The sequence below is a fragment of the Amblyomma americanum genome, chromosome 4 (genome assembly GCF_052857255.1).
Source record: "Amblyomma americanum isolate KBUSLIRL-KWMA chromosome 4, ASM5285725v1, whole genome shotgun sequence".
In the NCBI taxonomy this organism is placed as follows: Eukaryota; Metazoa; Arthropoda; class Arachnida; order Ixodida; family Ixodidae; genus Amblyomma; species Amblyomma americanum.
Genome location: NC_135500.1, coordinates 171,160,191 through 171,181,720, shown reverse-complemented (window position 1 = coordinate 171,181,720; position 21,530 = coordinate 171,160,191). Strand labels below are relative to the sequence as shown.

Below are 21,530 nucleotides of genomic sequence, written 5' to 3'. Positions count from 1 at the left end.
CCTTGTTCCTTTATTTCCGCCGACCGCAGCTCGGGTGATTAAGATATTAGATGGCAATTTCCGCGGCTGGCGACATCTTCCTTCCTTTTTTGTATCTTTGTAACAATAAATAAACGGCCTTCAACTTGCTCCGGTCGATTCACTTTACCTACGCACGATCGCCTTGTGAACACCTTTCTCCTCGTGGAATATCGCCAAGACAAAGAGATATCAACGCTGCTCACGCAGTGCTAGCAGACAACGGTGCCATGCCACACAGCAAGCAAAGAAAGTTTCCAGCGCATGCCACAGCCAACCACAACAGCGCGTGCTTTGAGAAGAAGAGCGTGCCGTGCTTGGAAAACCGCGCGTTCCCTTCATTACCGTGGGCGGAGTGTGCGCGGCCGTGGGCGACGAGACGGGCCTCGCTGGCACCCGGGGCAGTGCGGCCTCCAGCATGGGCATCAGCAGAAATCCTTTGGACACTGAAGCCGCGGCCATGTACTGACCGCTGAGCCGCGCCTGAATGGAGCACGCGCGCCACACGTGATGAGAGGCCCTTGCAACGGAGGAACGTTTCGGAGGGGTTTCACGGGACGGCACGGATGGGGAAATGTGCGCCACTAATATCTCGCGATATTGGGCCACACCGCACTCAGTTGTTCAAGACGCGAAAAAGTTGCACCGTTGTTTGTTACACGAGCGGTATGATACCATTCTCTGCATTACTCAACGAGAAAGTTGCCAGTTATATACAGATGAACCTTGTTATAACAAACTTGAAGGGGCCCGGCGATAACTTCGTTATAGCCGTAGCTTCGTTATAGCCCGTGTTGACAGAGCTTCCAAGGAGAAACGTCATTCCTTCGTTATATCCACTATTTCGTTATAAACCGTTTCGTTATAATAAAATTCGACTGTATTCGGTTTCGCTGTGGACAGTTTTCGGCCCTTTTGTTTTTCTAAGTTTACGAAGAAAAAAAAAGGCACTAAGGGTCCGAAAGTCCAGTTATTGATGTTTACTAAAGATTCAAAAGATCACCTGCCGTTCTTTAAGACTGTTCCGACGGTAAGATAACACCTCATAATAACGGCAGTGCAACTTTCCAAGAAATATTTCCTTTTCGCAGTGTACACGTATTGTCCTAAGAAAAAGCTAACAATAAAAAAAGACACAATCATGCTCTCGTGTTCCTGTTGCATTCGCCATTTCTCTCCGAGAGGAACATTAGTTTAAAACCGACGCTCTTACATTCAAAATTATTTCTAGCAAGTGCAATCTTAGATCCAACTCCGCAATCACCAAAAATAAAGGATACCAATCACCCTATTTGCTCCTATAGTTGAAGACAAGAAAATGACGCCTCGGTATAAGGCACACCAATACTTCGTTTCATCCAAACTAACCTAATAACAGCGACGCCGACACTGTATTCGAGCTGTCTCCCGAAATTCAATTAGCACTGTGGCATTCCACTTTACAGACACTCCTACACGCAAGGGACACCGAGAATACAGCCACCACTACGTCTTAATTGTTAGTCGGGAAATGTCCGCCGATAGGGAAATCCTCGTCGGCGGAGTTAACGAGCTCGAGTTAACGGATACTGAAAAGGCTACGGCTTCGTCAGTGCATAGCTCGCTAGACTCAAACAAGCAGCACCTGAGCAAGCAGCCTTCTCAGGTTCTGAGAGGGTCCGCGAGAGTCTACCACGTGGCACGCGTGTACGCGCAGTGTGTAACCTCAGACGCACGCAGCAGCGACCGCGCGTGCGTTCGTGCGACGGAAGAGCAGTCCGGGAAGCAGGCATGCGGCCAGCGGCGGCGTATCGAATCGATAGGCGCTGGCAGCGGAAGGCAGCGCGCGAACACCGGGGAGTACTATACCGCGTCGGCACAACTGCTGCCACCGCCGCAAAGAACGGGGAGAGGAACAACTGGGCCGAAGATGAAGGATGGCGGCCTCGAAATTAGCGCCTCCGCTGGCGGGGCATAATTCTGCCATTAGGGAAGGCGAGGAACCATTTGTCACGCGGGAGAACGCACGCGGACAAATAAGAGACCCGGCTAGCCGCGCGAAAAACCCCGCCGACAAGGGCTTCGCCAACAGACCGACCCCCCCTTTCCTCTCTAATCCCCCCCCCCCCCCCCCCCCACCGCACCGAGCGGCCGAACCTCGGGTTTCGACCGCGACGAGACAGAGGAGTAACCGCGGCGCGTCGATTCCATTTGGCCAACTTCGACACGCGCCACTTGGCGGCGGCCCTGTTGTGTTGCACCCGCGCAAACACAACGCCGGCGGGGGAATGCAAATGACCCTACAGAACGCTATAGGGAGAGAAGACGACGTAAGGGGGTGTTTGCGGGGGTGGAGAGAGACACTCACTTGCAAATCGTGCAACTTCTGCTGCTGCTCGAGCAGTTGCTCTTGCTGTCGTCGCAGCTCCTCCTGCTGATGCTGGTTGGCCAGGCCCTCCTGCTCCAGCTGCGTCTGCAGGCCACAAAGAAGAACGGAGACGGCCACGAAACGTGAGACACGAGAGAGGGCCGCACTTGCTGCATGTATAGTGTACACCAGCGATAGGGACGGAGAAATAACAAAACAGAAGAGACATCAAGGCGGCGGTTATCGCTTGCCAGCCGCTGCTGGTGCTCGCTTCGCATTGCATTTTAGTGTGTGTGGGGGGCATGCGAGTTATATAGGAGTGTCAGCCCGTTGTGGTGCTTTGCGGCTTGCTTTCCCTCCTCGCTGAGATACGCGGTCAGGACCCTGGCGGCCGACACTGGCGGAAGTGGGCAGACGTGGCCACGTGCGCTCCTCTCCCCTCCCTCCCTCATTGCAGCTTCTTCTCGTAATGAAGAGTGAAGAAACAGTGCCAGAATAAGCCCCGCGGTGGTGCTCGAATGAGCTCTGATACTCTGTACTTGACTACAGAATAAGGAGGGAAGAATACTCTTTTAAACGGCCGGTTTCAACGCAAGACTTTTGGACGGCACTGTGGAGCACTTTGGGGGAAGATACTGAATAGAGTTTGGAGGACGAGGCAACAAGCTAAGCCACAGAACGGCGAGAATTCAGGCAACGCATCAAAGTAAAAGCTATAGCGAAGGGCACCAGTCACTAAGTACAGCGAAAAGAAATAAGAAACCGCGCTTACTACAGTCAAACACGACTTAACAACGCAATGGCTTTTCCCCGTCAAAGGACCCTCTTCCAGTCAATGGCGTGTGAGTTGGGATTCTTGTTTGGAGTGGAAAGGGGTACACGGCCCGGACATTTATCTCTCTTTCTAGGGAGGTGACGAAGCAGGGAGTGGTAGATAAAATGAGATAATCCCTTTCCTCTATGGTCGGGGATAGAGCCCTCTCTCCATTGTGGCGCGGCTCCCTGGATTGTCACGCAAGCAGGGTCATGATAATCGGCCGGCACCATTGGCTGGAAGGGGGTCCTCTGACAGGGAAAAGCCCCTGCGTTCTTTGTACCCGACCATACAACTCTTTGGAAAAAGAACACAACAGGCACGCACACATCAGTTCTTCTTGGCGCCATTTCTTTTTTGAAATTACAATGTGCCAGCCAGACAAGGTAGCCACTCTTCTTTAGGAGTCGGCATGCACCCAATGCCAGGGACACCGGAACAGGAAGGTCAAGGAAAGTGTTCGTCCCCCCCCCCCCCCCCCCCAATCTCCGATTAAAAGCACTTGGGTCAGATTTCTGACAATTGAAACACTCCAGTTCTACGATTAATGCAAATCACAGTGTGGCTGAGCTACTTGGCTTCGTAGCCAGTTGTAAAGCATTTCGTGTATGAGTAACCTAAACTAGTTGTAAGGGATCTGTGGATGCCCGCGGCTTCGTGGGAGCCATCAGTCCTTTTGTTGATGACTCGGCGCCGCGAAGCGGTGGTTTCTCTTTAGGAGAGCGAGTTGACGGGCTAGTTGGTATTGCATGGTGTAGGAACAGCGCTAAGAACAGGACAGAAGTCAAACATGGAAGCACAGGGACGGGCGCTGTCCCTGTGCTTCCATGTTTGACTTCTGTCTTGTTCTTAGCGCTGTTCCTACACCATGGTGGTTTCTCCTCGCTCATCCCTGTCGGTGCGTCAGCAAGAAGCGTGCAGGGCGAGGCTGGCGGGCGTAGGCCGGCCAAGACAACGACAGCGCTAGAGGGAACGTTTTCCAAGAACTCCCTGAGATCTCTGTCGGGCGGCGACGAACAGTGACCCCTGTCAAAGCCGCCCCCTTCGTCTTAGCGAAGACCGTCCAGGTTGGAAGGTCGGCAGAGGTTTTTCTTTTTTGAAGGGCTAAAACCACCGCGCGAGACGGGTCCGGACGCTCGCACTGGACCGGGAGTAATTGAGCGTAACTTAAGGTCAGGTGCTAGCCGGCGCCCCGGCGACTCCGATGCGCAAGGAAGTTGTATGCTCTGGGAGAACGGGCCGGCTTAACGAAACCTAGCCGAGAAAAGGAATGCCGCCGCAAAGGCAGCAACGACAGGCTTGGCGCCGCTTTGCAGATTTTGGGGGACGCCTGTCGCGAAGACGAGTAGTCTGTTACCGGCGGTTTGTTTGTTGCCCTAACGCTGGGAACCGCCAGGGTCACGGGTTCCCAGGGAGCTGGCGACACGTTAGGGTGTTTTTGATGTATTTTCGTGTGTTTCTCTTTTTACTCTTTAAGGGAGAGAGTTCGAGTAATACTATGGGAGTACGGGGCGTGGCACGTAAACCTAGTGGGCCAAACATTTTGAGGACCCATTTCCGCAATGCAATTTTCTTAAAGCAACTTTGATGTTCTTTTCAGGTTGTGCATATTAGGGAGAGGGTTTTGAACGTCATAGAAACTGGAAGGCGTGCCATGCAGTTTGTTAACCAATCATGTGTTAGTATGTTTTGATTCGGTGGTGCAAAATGTCGGCTAGGCTCTGAGGTCCTTAAAACCAGGCCCCGGAGCCTGGAAAATCATTCCGGGCTACGATCAGAAGTAATGCATCTTCGGCTATGCCGAGTGGGGGCCTCCCCTAGTGTCAGCCAGTTCCACCTTTTTTTTTTCACCTTTTTGCCGCTTTAAGTTGTCTCCTGCACGTTAACTGGTATAATGTAAATTTTTGTACATCAAAATTTCAAGTCTTACTCCCTTAACACCTGCACCCTAATTCGTCACAAGACCATCTTTGACGGGGCACCCCAGGTGCGAAGAAGATAAAGAACCAAAGCAGGTCAACAGAGACCAATATATCTTTACTCTAGTCATGTCCCAACAGAAGTCGACTGTCTGACCCCTGTACCTGATCATGATTAGCAAAATTAAACAAACTATGCACAAAATTTTTTAATGCAATTGATAACTCATCATGCGTAAAGCTTCCCATTTCGCTTTGTTTTATATTGCCGTGAATATTTTCACCGTTTGTTCGTAGGCACTCAAAACCGCCGGCACGCGGCTTTATCATTTTGTTTTGTAATGCGAGCTGCGGCCAGACTTATCTCCATTGATCGTGGCCGCGTGCAAATGGCCCGAGCTGACGAGAAAAGCTGCAAAAAGGGCGGAAAAACAGAAGCTGCATAGACATGAATGCGACAGAAGTCGGCTCCAGTCCAACCTATGAGGGGAAGGGCAGATTTTAAAAAGGTGTGACTCATCCTCTAAATTCTTCCGCGACGTTTTTGCACTTTTTCTCAGAAAGTGGGCTGGAGTCGACTTCTGCCGCATTCATGTAAACGCAGCTGAGACTACAAGCCGTGCACGTTTAAAAGGCTGCAAATTCCAAGCCTTACCCCTCCAGCACAGTCACATCATTGAGGGGAAAACAGATGAGCTATACACAGCACCAAGAGGGGTCGACCATCCGCCGAGCGGGGTCGGCTACGGGACTACGCTCTCCCGAGAGCAGGGCTCGCCTAGCCCTCGGTCAAACCTCTGCGCCTGCCCCGCGCCATGATCATCATATCCAAGCACCGGATCAACGCTGGATTGAGGCACTTCAATCGCAGCCGCGTCCGAACGCCGCCTCAAGACATCCGGGTGAGCGGGGCCGTCCACGCAGTTCCGGATTAAATATGTCACCGGCCTTATTTCGTGTGTCTGAACCTGCTCTCCAACCAGCGAAAAGCGTTGCAGCGGTAGTACCATAGCTGCAGCTCCGATGCGACCACTCACTCGCCATTCGAGTGCAGTTTATTACCTGGCTTAAGTGTATTAACGCCTACAATGCCCGAATTAGTTTGTGCGAAAATCTAAACGAAATCCTGATCAATACACCACCCTCTGGTCTGACTGTGTAAACTATACTCCGTTTCATAAATCAGGTGCAACGCTGAAAAAAAGGTACGGGAGTAGTCAGGACGGGAAAATAAAGGGAGGCGTGTTACTCCGCGCTTGTTCTGTGCCCGAGCGGTCTATGGCACTAGGAAGCGACAGCGTGTTGTCAGCAGTAAGAGTGCATTTAACCGTGATCATGACAAATGTGTCATGTGGTAAGCCTACAGGCAAAGCATTTACTATGTTTCGCTCACGACAAATAACGCACTATTTTTGGTCGCGGATGCAGGCAGCGCAAACAAGGGCGCTAGCTTTGGCAGCGTTGCGCATGATATTTGAAACGGAGTATAAGTGCAAAGTGCCACCGCTTTCTCTTCTCCCACACAGTAACCGAGTGTGTTCCCCATAAAAATAAAGGAAAATCAATCAATCAACACGCACACCAAACAAAAGACTCACGCGTTGCTGGGCCTGCAAGAGTAAGTTCCGCGATAACAGCTGAATAAGGCAGCGCAGAAAATCAAGCAGATCAATCCGTCACAAATTGGGTTACCAAGCAGCGACCAGCTTGACTCTGGCTGGATTGCAAACCGACCGGCCGTACAATTGTTCCTTTCACACCGTCAGCATTTCATGCGTAAGGGCGCGCCTATAAGGCATTACACGCAAAAGTCAGAACGTCTACAGCATTGTTTTTCATCAGCGCAGGGGACTAAGAACGAGACAAGTGCACAGACAAGGCGCTGTGTCTGTGCACTTGTCTCGTCTTTTGTCCCCTGCGCTGCTGTAAAACAATGTCACACTAACTTGCCCAAGCTTCTACATTGTCTACAGCATGTCATGATCGTGGTTGTATGACGCATTTACAGGCATTCTGTCGAACAGCTCGCGTGACCAGCGGCACACCCGAGGGAAGAGAAGAGATTACGAGATGCTGCCATACCCGCCATGTGATGAACGTAAAGGCTGAGACCAAAGCTTCGAGATCCGTCGACGTCCGCGCAGCTTCCGCATAGGGAGGAACAAAGAAGCGAGCAGAGGCGGCGGCGTGGCCCAGCGAGGAAGGCATTGCAAAGCGTTTCTGTGATCCTCGAGTCGTGAAACGCTTCTGCACGGAACCGCGCGAAAAGGGCAACACCCGCTGTAAATGGGAAGGGAGGGGCCTTCGAGTCAAGTAAGAACCCAATTCAAGGCTTCACCACACTGCGGAACAAGTCACGACCTTTCGGCCTTGCGTACGTATTCGGAGAAGGAAACAAGGCAGAGGCAACGAGTTCAAGTCGATGCGGGTAGAGGGCGCGCGGACCGCCGGAAAGGCGCAGTATGTAGTCGATGAAGCGTTCCCCTATCGACAAAAGAAAACACGAGCCATCATGTCACGCAAGGAAGTAGTCCCACCCCTTCCCAAGTCAACCCGGGAGACGGGGGCATTGCCCCTCAAGTTGCCTCTCATCCCGACGCCGACAAGGAGAAAACGGAAGAGCCGGAATCGACCCAGGGGCTCCTGGTAAGCACAGTCACATGTTCCCGCAGTGGCAGAAAAAAATCTGCGGCGTGCCGCTGAAGATTCCCGACAAATGAAGCAAATGCCACGCATGTTGTCGCCTTGGGCAACTCAGCAACGACCTGCGTAGTTTGGATGCGGCTCACTGGGTGGTACTCTATTGTCGATGCGACTTTGCCAGACAGGCACCCGAGGAAGCGACCGGGACCTTTTGAAAAATGTTCGGTTTAGGGTCCCATGGCATACAGTGGACGAGGATAAGAGTTACGAGCTCCTCGGGAACACTCGAAGACGTTTAGCCGCCACGACCTTACAGCGAGCGACAACTTCTATGCAGGCCATCAAGACAACCACTGTACCTTTCTGAAATGTAAAGAAGGAGCAGATCTGGCTCAGCAGAATTGCGTTGCAGTTGACATTTTTAGACGCAGTTTATTTAATCGTGGGTTGTCTTCTGCTTTCTTTCGCGTTACCACAACTAAAAAAACACGTTTTAATTATATTAAACCTCGATTCGTTTCGAGGTCGCAGTGTACCTCACGCACTGCCTTCATTGATGTGACCAGCTGAAATTGTGTCAGTTAAATGCGTTTAGTCGACTCCACTCCTTGTCCGCTTCAATTTGCGCCCTTCTTGAAGGAAACGACTCCCTGGCAAAGCGCCCGGCACAAGTGAAGCACTGCATTCTTTTGGCAAACGCGGGTGCTCAGAACTTTTGTGTGCATTGCTTCATGCGCGATCCAAGGCCACAAGTGGGAAATTCACAACAAGACTTGGAGAGAGTACACATCGGCTGCTGAGGCACATTGTATTATCAAGCTCTATATACTTATACTATGCGTTCAAGAGTGCTCTTAACTGTTATAGGGTTTAGTGCAAGCATTAATGAAGTACAAAGCGTCACAATCCGGCGCAAATAGCCGCACACGCAGAGTTCAGTCGCCGCCTAAACTTGAGCTGTCGGCAACTGTGCCAGTGGAGTTCCCGCTCGGGATCTCGGAACACACTCGCAAGAACCATCCCTCGGCTCGTAGCGATAGCGAAGGCCGGAAACTCGCAGATAGCCGTAACGGCGCATACGCTCGAGCCTTGTAGCAAACAGACACCCCGCGGCTGGGCGCCTTCCGGCCGACAACAAAGGCGCCTGGAGTTCCTTAGTTCGAACAGCAAAACGAGTGTCTTTGGTTATCCGGAGCGGAAACGCGATTCGTATACGCTTCGAGAAAGGACAGTGCCAGCGTACTTGAGGGAAGGAAACCCCATTCACTGTATACATCTCATAAAGCGAACGACCCAACATGCGCTGTGTGGGCGCCCAGGAAGTTTGGAGGAAGCGTTCCTCACATGTCAATTTTGAGCATTTCGCGCTTATATTACGGTTAGGACAACATGAAGTTGGCCTGCACCGAAAGATTATTGCGTTCTAATGACGCACGCACGCACGCACGCACGCACGCGCGCACACACACACACACACACACACACACACACACACACACACACACACACACACACACACACACACACACACACACACACACACACACACACACACACACACACACACACACACACACACACACACACACACACACACACACACACACACACACACACAAACTACTTTCACTGAATACGGAGCTTTTATAAAGTATAGAAAAGGTCAACAAATGGAAGACAGGTGTCGCCGTCGCCGGCTGTTTTCGTTTTCGCAAGCAAACTGGCGCGAGGCAGTTGTCCTTCGAGCATCTCTGAGGCTAGCCTACACCAGCATTCACTTCCCACAGTGGTCACGGAATCCTTTTTATCGTGACGTCGCGAGTTTGAATCGAGTAGCGGGGAAAATTTTTAATCGTTTTCTCGGCAATAAACGCGTCTTTTGGCAAGAGCATACGAAGAAAAATAGAAAAAGAAAGAATAAAAGAGCAAGAGAATAAAAACTGGATGTTTTTTTTTTTCCTCACTGTCCCTATAAAATGAAGGAATAGCGGCCGACAAGGTAAACGCATGAGGTGCATGCGCAAAATCCAGTACAGTGGAACTAGATGAGTGTCAGCGCTGGTGTGACTTTAAGAAGAACGATAAGCATCGCTTATCATAATTCAAGTGCCCAGCGGATATAAACCGTTAACAAATAAGGGCCCTTGTTCCGATACCAGCCATATTCTGGTCCTCGGAAACTTCGATTCCTGAGCTGTAATTGCAAAAAGCACAGATTATTTGCATTATCTCGAACTACTTCGTAAACGGGTTCTATTCAAAGTGTATTGCACGATAAGCCGGCAATAATTAATCAGCAGAAGAAAGAAGAAGCGCGAGGCTAGTTTTACGCGCCTTTATCGGAACAGCCTTTTTTTAGTAACTTCCTATATTACTGAAGTCTTTTTCAAATCTCATTTCTCAGTATTTTAATTACGAGCCATTGCAGATTGCCGAGCTTGTCTATCACGCAGCCTGCAGAACACATTTCAATTAAGCTCGCCTAAATTAAGCTCGTCAAACATATTACCTTCGCTCAAAAGTTATAATAACTACAATGGTCTCAGGCATGCGGAAGTGTACTCTAACTGCGTTTCAGCGCTTCAGAACTGTTCTTTAGTTTTTTTTTTTTTCTCACAGCCAAAAGCGCCCAGCGACCTTCGCGTCAGTTCACAGTGATCGATTCGCTGTTCCATCTGGTTGAGAAATAGCATGCCTAATCCGAATGTCCGGCGGGCACGAAGCCTCCAGTACGCGATCATAACTTCCTGCCTCCTAACTGCCCACCGACACTCCTCCTGACAGCACAACTCGCCAAAGAAGAAGAAAAGCGACAAGAAGACAGAAAGAAAGAGAGACGTCTTTTAAAAGGATCGACCAAGTGGGGGCACGTAAATAAAACGCGAGAGATTGGAATAGAAGCAACATCGCAAACGCTTCATACTCTTCCTATTTTCGGGGTATCTCCCTCTGCGGGGTGACCAGTCCCGCTTGGGAGCGCCAAGAGGGCGACAGGTTAGCTTCATTTGTCCCGCGCGCGCGAACTCCAAAAGGCGTTCCGACAACGTGCGCTGTCTTACGCTCATTGGCGATTATAGGAGGGCGACCCCCGAGCAGTCGCGGCGGCCTTTGTTACGCGTGCCAAAGAACTCCGGGTCGCGCCGCCGCCATACAGCCCCCTGCCAACACCCGCTCCTTCCTTCTTTTTGTTGTCTCCACGCGGAACGACGCGGCGTGACCACTCCCGGAGCGGATTTGCGTACAGAGAAGAGCGCACGGTAAGGCGCCCAATTTGGTACGGCGCCGTGGGGGATGCATGCGATCGCACCGACAGACGCCGCGAGGAGCGGACCAGCACGGCTCCCAGCGCGGGGTGTCTCGTCACGACTGGACCGCCAGAGGGTCACGCGGGTCGCCTAATGCCGCACGTGACAGAACTGGCGATGCGAAAACGTGTGCGTGCGCGTATGTGCGCCGGTGCCCCTCGCAGCTACTTCAACTGCTTCGTTTTCTCATTGCTTCTCCTTCAACGGTTCACCCGCGGGGTCTCTCTCTCGGCGCGTACCGTTTTGCCGCGACGGCCCCATCCTCATTGCCTTTCATTAATGGCGCTTGTTCGGCTTAAACTGTGTGCTCGCTGAGAATGGGCCCCGCCAGCGGGACTTTCGAAGCAAAGGCAGCGGCAACGTTGAGTGGTTTGGTGCGCTGTTTTGCTTGAAACGGCTTTTCCACCCATTCCGGTTACTTGCGAGGCAGCCGCGTTGCGGCCACTTAGAAGGAATGTATATGGATGTCTAGATAAGAAAATAATGCGCTTCCTTATGCAAGGATCTTGTTTATCTGGAGTTGAGATATACCCGGAGGGAAGGAAAAAGATTTCGCGGGATTTCAAAAGTTGTTTGCGCGTCGTTTTTGTTCGTCGTTTTGTAGTGGGCAAATCGCTCCGAGAGAAGTCCTTATCTTTGTACACTGGCTTTGAAAGCCTGGCTTGTTTGCTGTGAGCCCACAAAATCATCTAGCCTGCTCTTGAATGTTATCTTATTTGACCGACATTTAGATATATTCCGCCTCTTCGTCGAATGTGTATCAGCGCTAATTTCACCTGTGGCGATAAACACTTCCGGTGACACCTGTATCGCAGTTTCCCAGAAGCATTGCCAAAATATACGTGTAATGTTCTTCTCCCATATTTTCAGCATTAACAATGGCGGTTTGAGCAGCTCAAACAATGAAATCAACAATCCAGCACTGTTTAATACGTCCCCTTAAAATCTTTTAGTAACTACTCGAATCAAAATTTAGGTTCGCTGAAGGAAGGTTGTTGCCTTCATCTATCATAAAATAAAAACATACAAAAGTACATCCCTTTCTACTTAAGATGACGCAAAATTGCAACTCTGCAAAGACAAAATCAACGGCGCAGCCTAATTGTGATAAGAAACCAAAAAGTCGAGCTTACACATCCTTTCGTGCCTTTGCACCGTACTTTGGTAGACAGGAGACATGATTCCTGGCTTTGTTCGCCTGAATGCAAGACTTGACTGAAAATTCGATTGACAGACATTTGAGTGCGCACCCAGCACAATTTTCATGAACAACATGCGTACATGTAGTAGAATAATAAAGAAAAATGGATAGTAACGACAAGCAAATAAAGCAGAAACGGACCATACAGATTTACTCAGCACAACTGAAGATAGAGCGAGATCCTTATCTCTCTCCACAAGTGCGCGGTTGTATTCTGCCTCTTGAACTAATTAGCCAGCTCCTGCCATATCGCTCATCTTTTCGAGGTTCATGTTATATCGGTCATCTTTTCGGCGATATTACAAAATCACCAGAGGGCATAGTCTCTATCGATAGCATTTGTATACCACAGATAAAGGCAAGCAAGCACCTTTTAAAGGTTTTCTATCTCTAGCGCGAGGCTTGTCTCCGGTTCGATAAGCCAATTACTTGCATGCGGATACGCTCCGCATTGTCGGCAGCTGAGATGACAAATCCAGCCAGTATACCGAGGCCCAAACAATGCATCCGCAGCCGGAGTACATACACGCTCCGAGAGAAGCTAAGAGGGGAGAGAGAAGAGCCCATGCATAATGGTTTGGCGTACACGGGGAGAAGCGGCGGACCAGAAAGAAGCGCGTCCAAGGGAAACAACGGTAAGCGCGCGGGCGGGACAAAGCCGGAAGAGAGCCAGTGCCCGCGGCTGTATAACAAGCTGCAGGAGCGGCGTACGGCGCAGTCTCCGAACGAGAAAGCCCACGCTCGCCATTGCCGGGAGAAGGATAGCGCCGCGAACCTCCTTCGACTACGTCCGCGGAAGCCGGACGCTCCGCCGGCGCGCATCAAGAACGAGCGGCGAAGTGCTTCTTCTAGGAGGGGGGAGCAGCGCCTGGACAGTGTTCGCGCGTGCACGGCGGAGTGGTGGTGGTCTCTTTGTTTACCGGCGCCCCAGCTATTTCCAGCTTGTAATCTCAATGCGGCGTGCCGAGAGGGGAAGGACCCCGCGCTGTTGTAGTGGTCGCGCTTGTGTGATGCCGAGGCGGCCAGCGCGAGAGACAGTCGTCCTGGAGTCGTTTTGGAGGCACCGATGGCGCCAACACCGAAAAATTCACGCAGTCTTCGCTCAGATTGCACAGGTGTATAATCTAGCGCGATTCGAGGGTTATAACGTTTGTTCGGGCTGAAGTGGACCACTTTTTTCCTCGCGTGATGGTCACGTCGTACGCAACGAACCATGACGGTACACAACTGAGGATCCTCCGGCTAGCTAAGCTCATCGTATGAATTCATTGAAGACTTCTTGCGAAAATAAACGGCTCAGAGCAGTTTAATCCGACTAACCCTGAAGCGATCTCCTTCAAATAGCGTTACACAGTATACGAGCGAGATGTGCGGAAAGATGTGCGGATCATGTAACTCACAATTACTATAGCTCAAGAAAAAGTGCGAAGCAGGCTTTCTTAATTATTCTGCTAGCTACTTTTGTTGTCTGACCGAATCAATTCTGTAGAGACTTTCAAAGTAGAATGCGAAAGCCTTGGTTCTCGTCTGCTGGTCAGGAGTAATCGTTTATGCTTCCAATACGGTATTTAATGAATAAAACGCCACAATGCGAGCTCGTGGTGTTGGGTAAATTTTGTGCAGTGGCGAGAAGAATATGGTTCACAGGATATGCTGAAAAGCGTGTCGGTAGCTCAAAAGGTTTCACAGCTCTTATTAGAAAGTTTCAGCGAAAATTGCGAACAAGTCATCCCAGCGCGAGCTCACGACACCGCGGATGCATCTGAGGAAGCCGGCGGCCACTTAGGATACCGTCTTGCATGCACTTCAAGAATGCGAACAAAAGTGGCGCCCATTCACGGGAAATTCAGTACATCTGGACATAGTAACGCCTGGCAAACGGCGGGAGTGTGCATATCACGGTTGTAAAGCGTGAGGAGGCTGACAACGCACAGAGAGAGGGAGAGAGAAAGAAAATTACGGGACGACCGGGCATCTGATGCGACAGTTCTGCGAAACCTTCGATGAATACTTTGGGGCATTTACTACTGAGCTTTCGCTTTATAAGCCGAGTCTTCATGGAGGCGATAGAACTTCTTTCCAGGGTGATGGTGGGCGGAGGCGAGTCGAGGGCGGCCTTGGCGGGGGTGGGTAGGTGGCTGGATGGTGGTGGTTCCGGTGGGCAGCTAGCAGCACAGCTTCACCTTGTGCTGCTATTCTATTACACCCTGCCTCAAATAAATCAGTTCGCAAATAAATGAAGACGGTCTAGACAACAAATGACAGCCGATATATGCCGCAAGCCAACCGTGACCGAACAGCGCGCGTTTTTATCTCGAGGCGCGCATATACGTTTTTCAGACGTCACGCGAGTGTGTAACGTGTAAGACAGATAACCAATTGGCATTCTGATCTCCCGCACTACACGGCGCTGAAAAAAAAAAAGAAAGCCTGCGAAGGGCAGTTCCGCGGAGTTTAATCGTGTGTACCGACGGCCGACCATCCTTCAGGTGGGCTAGTCCGTATATGAATTTCGGATATTGAGGAAATAAACAAAGGGCAGGTTAGGCGGAGAGTCGAAAAGAGGAGCAGTGTGATTACGGCCGGGGGCTCGGTCAGAATGCAGATAGGGAGCGATGCTAATTAGAGGTTGCGTGGCTGCAGACACCACCACCGCGGCTGCAGCAGGCCGCAGAGGCCAGAAGGAACGCCGCCGCGCTAGCGGCTACTGTTCAGTCTGACCTCTCCATACAAGTCCGGCCGGGTCATCGCGATAAGCGACCGTCCCCGGCGTAATTGCAGCTTCGGTCGGGGTCTTTATAACCAGCTCGCCACGGCGCGTCCCCCGTGCCGCGATCCTGCGAGCGGCCGAACGAAAGAACTGCGATCTCTGTGGCCAGGTAACTGCAGGGACGGTCCCTCATAGCTCTAGACCCAATTGGCCGAGCCCCGCCCCCCCTTCCCCAACACACACACACACACACACACACACACACACACACACACACACACACACACACACACACACACACACACACACACACACACACACACACACACACACACACACACACACACACACACACACACATTTTTTTTTTTACTCTGACGAAGTTCCTTGTCTGTTGAGCACAGCATAGGGTGACACGAAGCGATAGTCGCGTAAATTGGGCCCCCACACCGCACTTCCTGCATTGAAGGGGTTGCGACCAGACCTTGGCCTCTGGACGCGCCGTCCTGCGAGGTGAGACCGGTGAAGATGGTGGAGACGCGGGAAGCACTGGTGCTTCAGGGCAGTGCTGATGTCGTAATACAGCGGATTCAGTGTTTCCTCGAGGACAAGCCTCCGCGTGTCACGTGCAGGAGGATGGCTCGCACAGCTGCGCTTCTACAGCTTCTCTCGCCCTCCGAGAACCTCGTGCCGCACCCCTGTCTACTGTATACAGAGAACATTAGAATATACGACCGATGGACAACTTCAAACAGTCATTAAACTCTACTGCTGTACAGCGATACAGGCTTCGCCCAAGGACGCCCACCTTCGAACACTTCACGGGAAAGAGTATGAGTATTATGCCAGCGTAGTTTTGACAGCTCGAATGAGCTCGCACACTTTTGAGCTCCAGTAGGTAGAAGTGCTTCTTTTCTTCCTCAAGCTTCCTTCACACTCAAGTTTCGTCTCACCGTATTCGTTATAATACCACCTGCAAAGCCTTGAAACTCACAAAGAAAGTCTCTTCAGCGATTGTTTCGATACACTGCTAAGTCCTCCTGCACAGTCGGATACAACCCACGAATGAATGAAATGAAGGGGCAGATGCCCTTAGGCGATCCAGCCAATGGCGTCTACCGATTCTCATGACGTCGAGGTTAATCCTTTCTGGCCTGCTGGCGTGACATCGCAGCAGGTAGCAAATGAAAGGGGGGTTAATCGCGGTTTAATCGGATTAACCGCGGCGCCATGAGAACCGGTCGACGCCATTGGCTGGATCGCCTCCTTTGAGCATCTCTCGCTTCGTTCGTGAGTTGTACACAATAGTATGATATATCCGGCCGCATGCTGCCCCCCCACCCCGTTCCTTAAATAAAAAAAGAGAAAAATAAAGGGAGACGGGGGTGGAATGTTCTTTCAGTTACTGGGCTTTCCAACAACTCCAACCATTTCAGTGCACCAAAAAAATTAACGTAACACAAGAAAACGGCGACGGCGGCGTCTAATTCACGTAGTCTGCTCCCTGCACTGCTCACAGAAAGTGGACACGACGGGTGTGCAGCAACATCATAGAGGGTTACACAAAAGGCTCCTAACAATGGGGCATAATTCACGCCTCGATCAGGTGACACGCGACAAACACGCGTGGACAGCATGCACACAACCTCAAGTTCGATGCACGAATGACCCGTTCGCCCACCCCGAAAAGATTCTTCTAGCCAGAGAGCAGAGTGCGCAGGGCGGTTCATAAATTGGGGGCCGCCTCTGGAAGCAAGAAAAACCTAAACAAGAGGAGCGCGCACAATCGCGGGCGGCGGAAGCCATCGTCCTGAATAAATAGATGGCGCTACTTGGCCCGCGGCGCAACGGGGCCGGGTTCGATTCCTCCTTTGTTCCTCGGGGTCTCCGAGGCGGAGGACCATAAAATATTGTAATGAGGCATTAGCGATTGCGTCGTCGTCGTCGCTGTCTCTGCACCAGCGCCGCTCGTGGTTCCGCGGTGGCATTGGGCACCGGCCCTGCTGCGATGGCCAGCAATTATGGCCCGTGCTGGGACGCAATTATCGGCAGCTACACTCCTCCCCCCAGCCCGCTTCGTCCGGGCGCGAGCGATCGAACAACTCTCGGCACGCATTAAGGCGGCGAAGCCTCCTTCCCCCCGCTCGCTCCCTCCTCGGCCAAAGAATAATGGTGGCCGGCCATTACTCGAGCCTTGAACTGCATTTATGCACGACCATTCTTACACAGCGTGTGCGCGGCGGTCAGCAGCGTCGACGATGGCATGCCGCCGCTCGGGGCGCTGCTGGACGGCGAGATTAAGTGTCCGGGCGCGCCTAGGGCGGCACACAGGCCTCGCTTTGTTGTTGCTGATGCTGCTGCTGCCGCCGGTGGTGGTGGTGGACGTCTCCGGACGGCTCTCCCACTTCCCCGTTCGCGGTGTCGGGTGAAGGGTAGCAGCAGCAGCAGCGTCGATGCCCTGAACTGGACGGAGCATCTATCCGCGTTTTGCTGATTTATGCTTGCTGTGAAAACCGTCGCAGCCACCGGCTGCCGGGGCCAAGCATGCTTCGACTGCGGACAGTACTACCACCATGGCAGACGCTGGCCTGCCGATTCATCCACATCTCAAGATCCCTTCCGCCCAAGTCCCGCTCCTTAGGCATGAACTTTGTAGTCAAGGGAACACACAACACTTTCCATATTTTTGTCTGTAGTAAAAATCGACTGCATGCCTCCCTCTGGAAAAGGGCGTTTGTCCATCAGCAATTGAAGCATGTGTTGCGCAGAAAATTGCACTCAAGATATATTCCCGCCACTAGATTCAAACCCGTGATGAATTCATTAAAAGGACTCCGTGGCAACCGTTTAGAAGTGAATGGCGTCCGTAGCCTGACCTCTCGGGTCCGCGTCATCAGTGCCCTTTAATTAATGTCCTCATGTCGTCATGGTCCTCCCCCAACACGTACCACTGCAGAGGTCACCAACCGCAGCATTAGTCATTCAGAAACGATCTCTGAACCGAGGTAGAACCGGCGGCGCCCGATCCGGAAGACGGAGTGTACTGTGCGCGGGTCTCAGATTAGCCGGATGCGCTTTTTGTACGACACCTATTCTGTGTCGTAGTCAAGTTCTTTTCGTAACTCTCCGATAACAATAAATCCTGTCATATGTCGATGCCTTTCTACATTTTCATCCATCAGTTTTTGTAACGGGAGCAGAACCAACGACACCTCAGCAAAGACCTGTCTTGTTTTCCAGCCTCTGAACTTCTGAAGTGTGTAGTTTCCTATCTCTGAGATGACCCTCCGAGGGATCAGGAAAGCTGATAGACGTTTCTACCGAATTTACGCATGTACTCCAGAGTTCAAAACATAAATTACCGCTTTAAAAAAATGAAACGGGGGGGTGGGGGTTGGGGGGGGGGGGGGGGGGGAGGGGGCTTCGTGTGTTCTTCCATCTCTTTGCTGAACTTGGACATACCGCAAACGGCAATTTATGAGACATTTGGCTGAGATTTAATCGTGTTCGTAGTTTCGAGGGCTATAAAGCCTAATCAGATCAATACGCCCTACAGAATCTGTCTGGGAAGAGAAGCAACAATAAGAGAGGATTGCGAACGCTGGTTTTGGTCGAAAGTGCTTCCGGACGCAGCAATGCGATCAGGGCACAAACGCTCGAACAGCTACAATACTTCGGCTGTCGCACAGGCAAGGTCGAATGTGCGTTCACCCGAACGAGGAGACAGCATAACCAGACAAAGCAGCAAATAAGGGAAAAGAACTGCAGCCATTGTCGCGTTAACCGGCTCCCTACCACCGGAGATGTGCGCGCGCGTCGCCCGTCGAAACAGAACAAGGGGAGAAAAAGATGGAAAAGAACGAAAGAGAGGAGAATGAACGAGGGACACGCGCCGAACGAGCGACAAAACCGGGTATAATTTACGTTTACGTCCCTTTGCGTCGGCAACCAGGAAGCAGGTTTGTGAGCAGCCTCGATCCTGTCTCGGCGAACATGCACGCGTTCGGATAGTTAGGGCCGGCGGACAACAAAGGGGGAAAACGAGCTGGGGCCAAACCACGGTGGTAGGGAGTGAGCCGTCTCGACAGCCTGCGCGCGCTTTTCAAAGGATGCCCGCTAGGTAGTAATCCCCTCTCGCGATGCCTGTAATCTCGGGCTGCGGCGGCGAAGTCTGGTTGCTAGCCGTGAGTACGGGGAGGCACCCAGAGGAGCCGTACGGGCGGTTAATCGAATGAAGGCGGGCGTACTACGCGGCAAGTGCGCCAAGAAACGACCCCGCTGGGACTACGCCGAAGTGCCGCGGCACGCGCGCGAGCCAGCCGCCGAGACCGACAGGATGATTCGTGCACCTCGCACACGACAGATGGCCCCGTGGTCGCTTGGCGGCGCTTTACGACGAGGGTCGTCGGTAATCGGTTGGCGCATATTCAGAACGAAGAACTTACCTAATTACGCTGCGACAAAATTTGGGCTTGTTTTTTTGTTTGTTTTTGTAAGCAGTCCCACAGAACACCTCGTCGCGTCAACCACTGGGAGATGCGTATTCGCGATAGAAGTGCGACGTGATTAAACAGCGTGGTTATTATCAGGTACTCGCTGCTTCGCAGCACTGTTAAGCCTAAAAAAAGTAGCATACGCATGCGTTTTCTTGGCCGATTTTCAGACCCAGCATGCAGAATGGCAGTTTGCTTGTTGTTCACGCATTTTCGTTTTTGTATTTTGACGTCAGCGCAACAACAGCACATGCCCCGTGTCGTGTTCTCTTACTCCGATAACCGATCACAGCACCAATGAAATCAACGTTCTAACGTTTGGTGCTATTAAACACATCAAGGCATCAAAATTCTTCAATTCAATTAAAGTTGGTTCTAACAAGACAATATTTACCACTTAATTATTGCGAAAGGAACACTTGCTAGCGGTCGAGGGGGTAATCATGAAGCTTCATCACTTGATAGCGCATTCTAGCGCAGAAGCCAGCGGCTACTTGAGAACCTAATCGAATTCACGCGCCCAATTGCTTTTTACACTTGGAAAGCAAAAGTACAGCGGAGATGACTTAAGGTGACCGGCCGCAGCGCTCACACTTGTAGGCCTACTCAATTCTCTCAGGGAGATTCACGAACACTTCGAGAATGTTAGCAACGAAGAGATTCCGGGATGCATATTTGCCATTGTCCGCCTCCGCTTACAGCACTCGTTGTACGCGCCACCGTTCCCCTTTCACTCTCATCGGAAAAAAATCGCCAGAGACGTTGTTTTGACAAAGCAAAACAAGCGTCATCGAACAAGAAGCCAAGTCCATCTTGGCTTCCGCACAAAGCAACGTAGATGGAGTGCCAGGCCGAAAACCCCCGACTTCCAGAGGAAAGAGTATGGTACATATGCAAGGCAAATGGCGACATTTTCTTTTCCCTTTGGGGTCGACACTATAGTAGGCCCGCTGGGCACGACCTGGCGGCAGCGCCGCGGCCAGAGCTAAGAACACAGGGAACTGCATCATTTAAGCAGCACCCGGTCCTGGCTATGGGCGAGGGTCTCGGCCTTCCACCGCTGAGGGGAAACATTTGTCTCCGCTCTGCAGGCGTGGCGGCGCGGTGTTATTCGGCTCGCCCAAACCGGAAGGCGACACCAGACACATCCGGTCAGCGCCCAGACACAACACACATTGTAAAACCCCAGCGCGGCCCAGCCACCTCCAGCAGCCAAGTCGCCCCGCCTGGCTGATTGACTGACTGACTTTGACTTGGGCTGTACGCGGCTTGCTTTCCTTGCCGCTGAGGCGGCTTACGAGAGAGAGCCTCGGCCCTCCATGGCGCGTCTTCCACCCCCTCTGCGGTGATGCCTCGACGACGAAAAAGCGGAGGATGCGAAGAAAGCCGCCGAGCAGGGACGAACGGAAAACAGGAGACGAGGGAGGAACAGCCAGAAAGCTCCGAAACACACACCAGAGATTGACGGTGCAGATAGGCGAACAAAGCCGGAAACAAAAGGCGAGGCGGAAGCGGCGCGCCGCGCACCAGGCCTGCCGCTGGGGCACAACGCCTTTCCCGTTTCCTCTGTTAAGTGTTCGCTTCTTTTCTCTCTCTCTCCTTTGTTTGTGTGGCCTTCCCGAGTTCTGTCAGCGTCTGCCCCTGCGGCTAGTGGCAATAAAAAAACGCGAATGGCCCTTGGAGCAATGAAACGCCCCCATGGTGCCAGTGAAGAAAGACAAGAGCAGCGGGGGCCCGCCTGATGCATGCCCGCGCGGAGTGGGGTCTCCGGGAAAGAGCACTCCGCAGCCGTCGCGCTTAGGAAAGCCTTTACGCTAAATGAGGCTCATGATGCTTGCCCCAGGCGCGGGAATGTTTTGCTGAGAAAGTGAGCAGCTTGTCGGTGAAAAAATATGTATGCATGTGAAAAAGATTTAAGAGTATGAGCTGCTCGCTTCGTTAGAGGAGGAAGACGAATTGTAGGTTCGAAGCTTTTTCTTGGCGCCCAAGGCTCGTTGGTACTCTACAGCTGGCTCCTGCGAGGGCTTGATCGATGACATCGGCCAGGACGCATCATTGCTTTGGTCCAGTGTACATTCAA

At 51.9% G+C, this 21,530-nt stretch overlaps 1 protein-coding gene across 12 annotated transcripts in view; it reads right to left on the bottom strand.

Annotated features, from left to right (window-relative positions):
- LOC144128648 (uncharacterized) overlaps positions 1-21,530 on the bottom strand; it is a 714,737-nt gene that overhangs the window by 20,982 nt on the left and 672,225 nt on the right. For 6 of the 12 annotated variants that reach the window (XM_077662205.1, XM_077662206.1, XM_077662208.1 and 3 more), the window contains 2 exons: positions 2,366-2,470; positions 364-501 (listed from right to left, as the gene is read on the bottom strand). In XM_077662205.1, coding sequence (XP_077518331.1) covers positions 364-501; positions 2,366-2,470 — 243 coding nt within the window. The remainder of the gene's footprint in view (positions 1-363; positions 502-2,365; positions 2,471-21,530) is intronic. The other 6 variants (XM_077662210.1, XM_077662211.1, XM_077662215.1 and 3 more) reach the window with 1 other exon arrangement.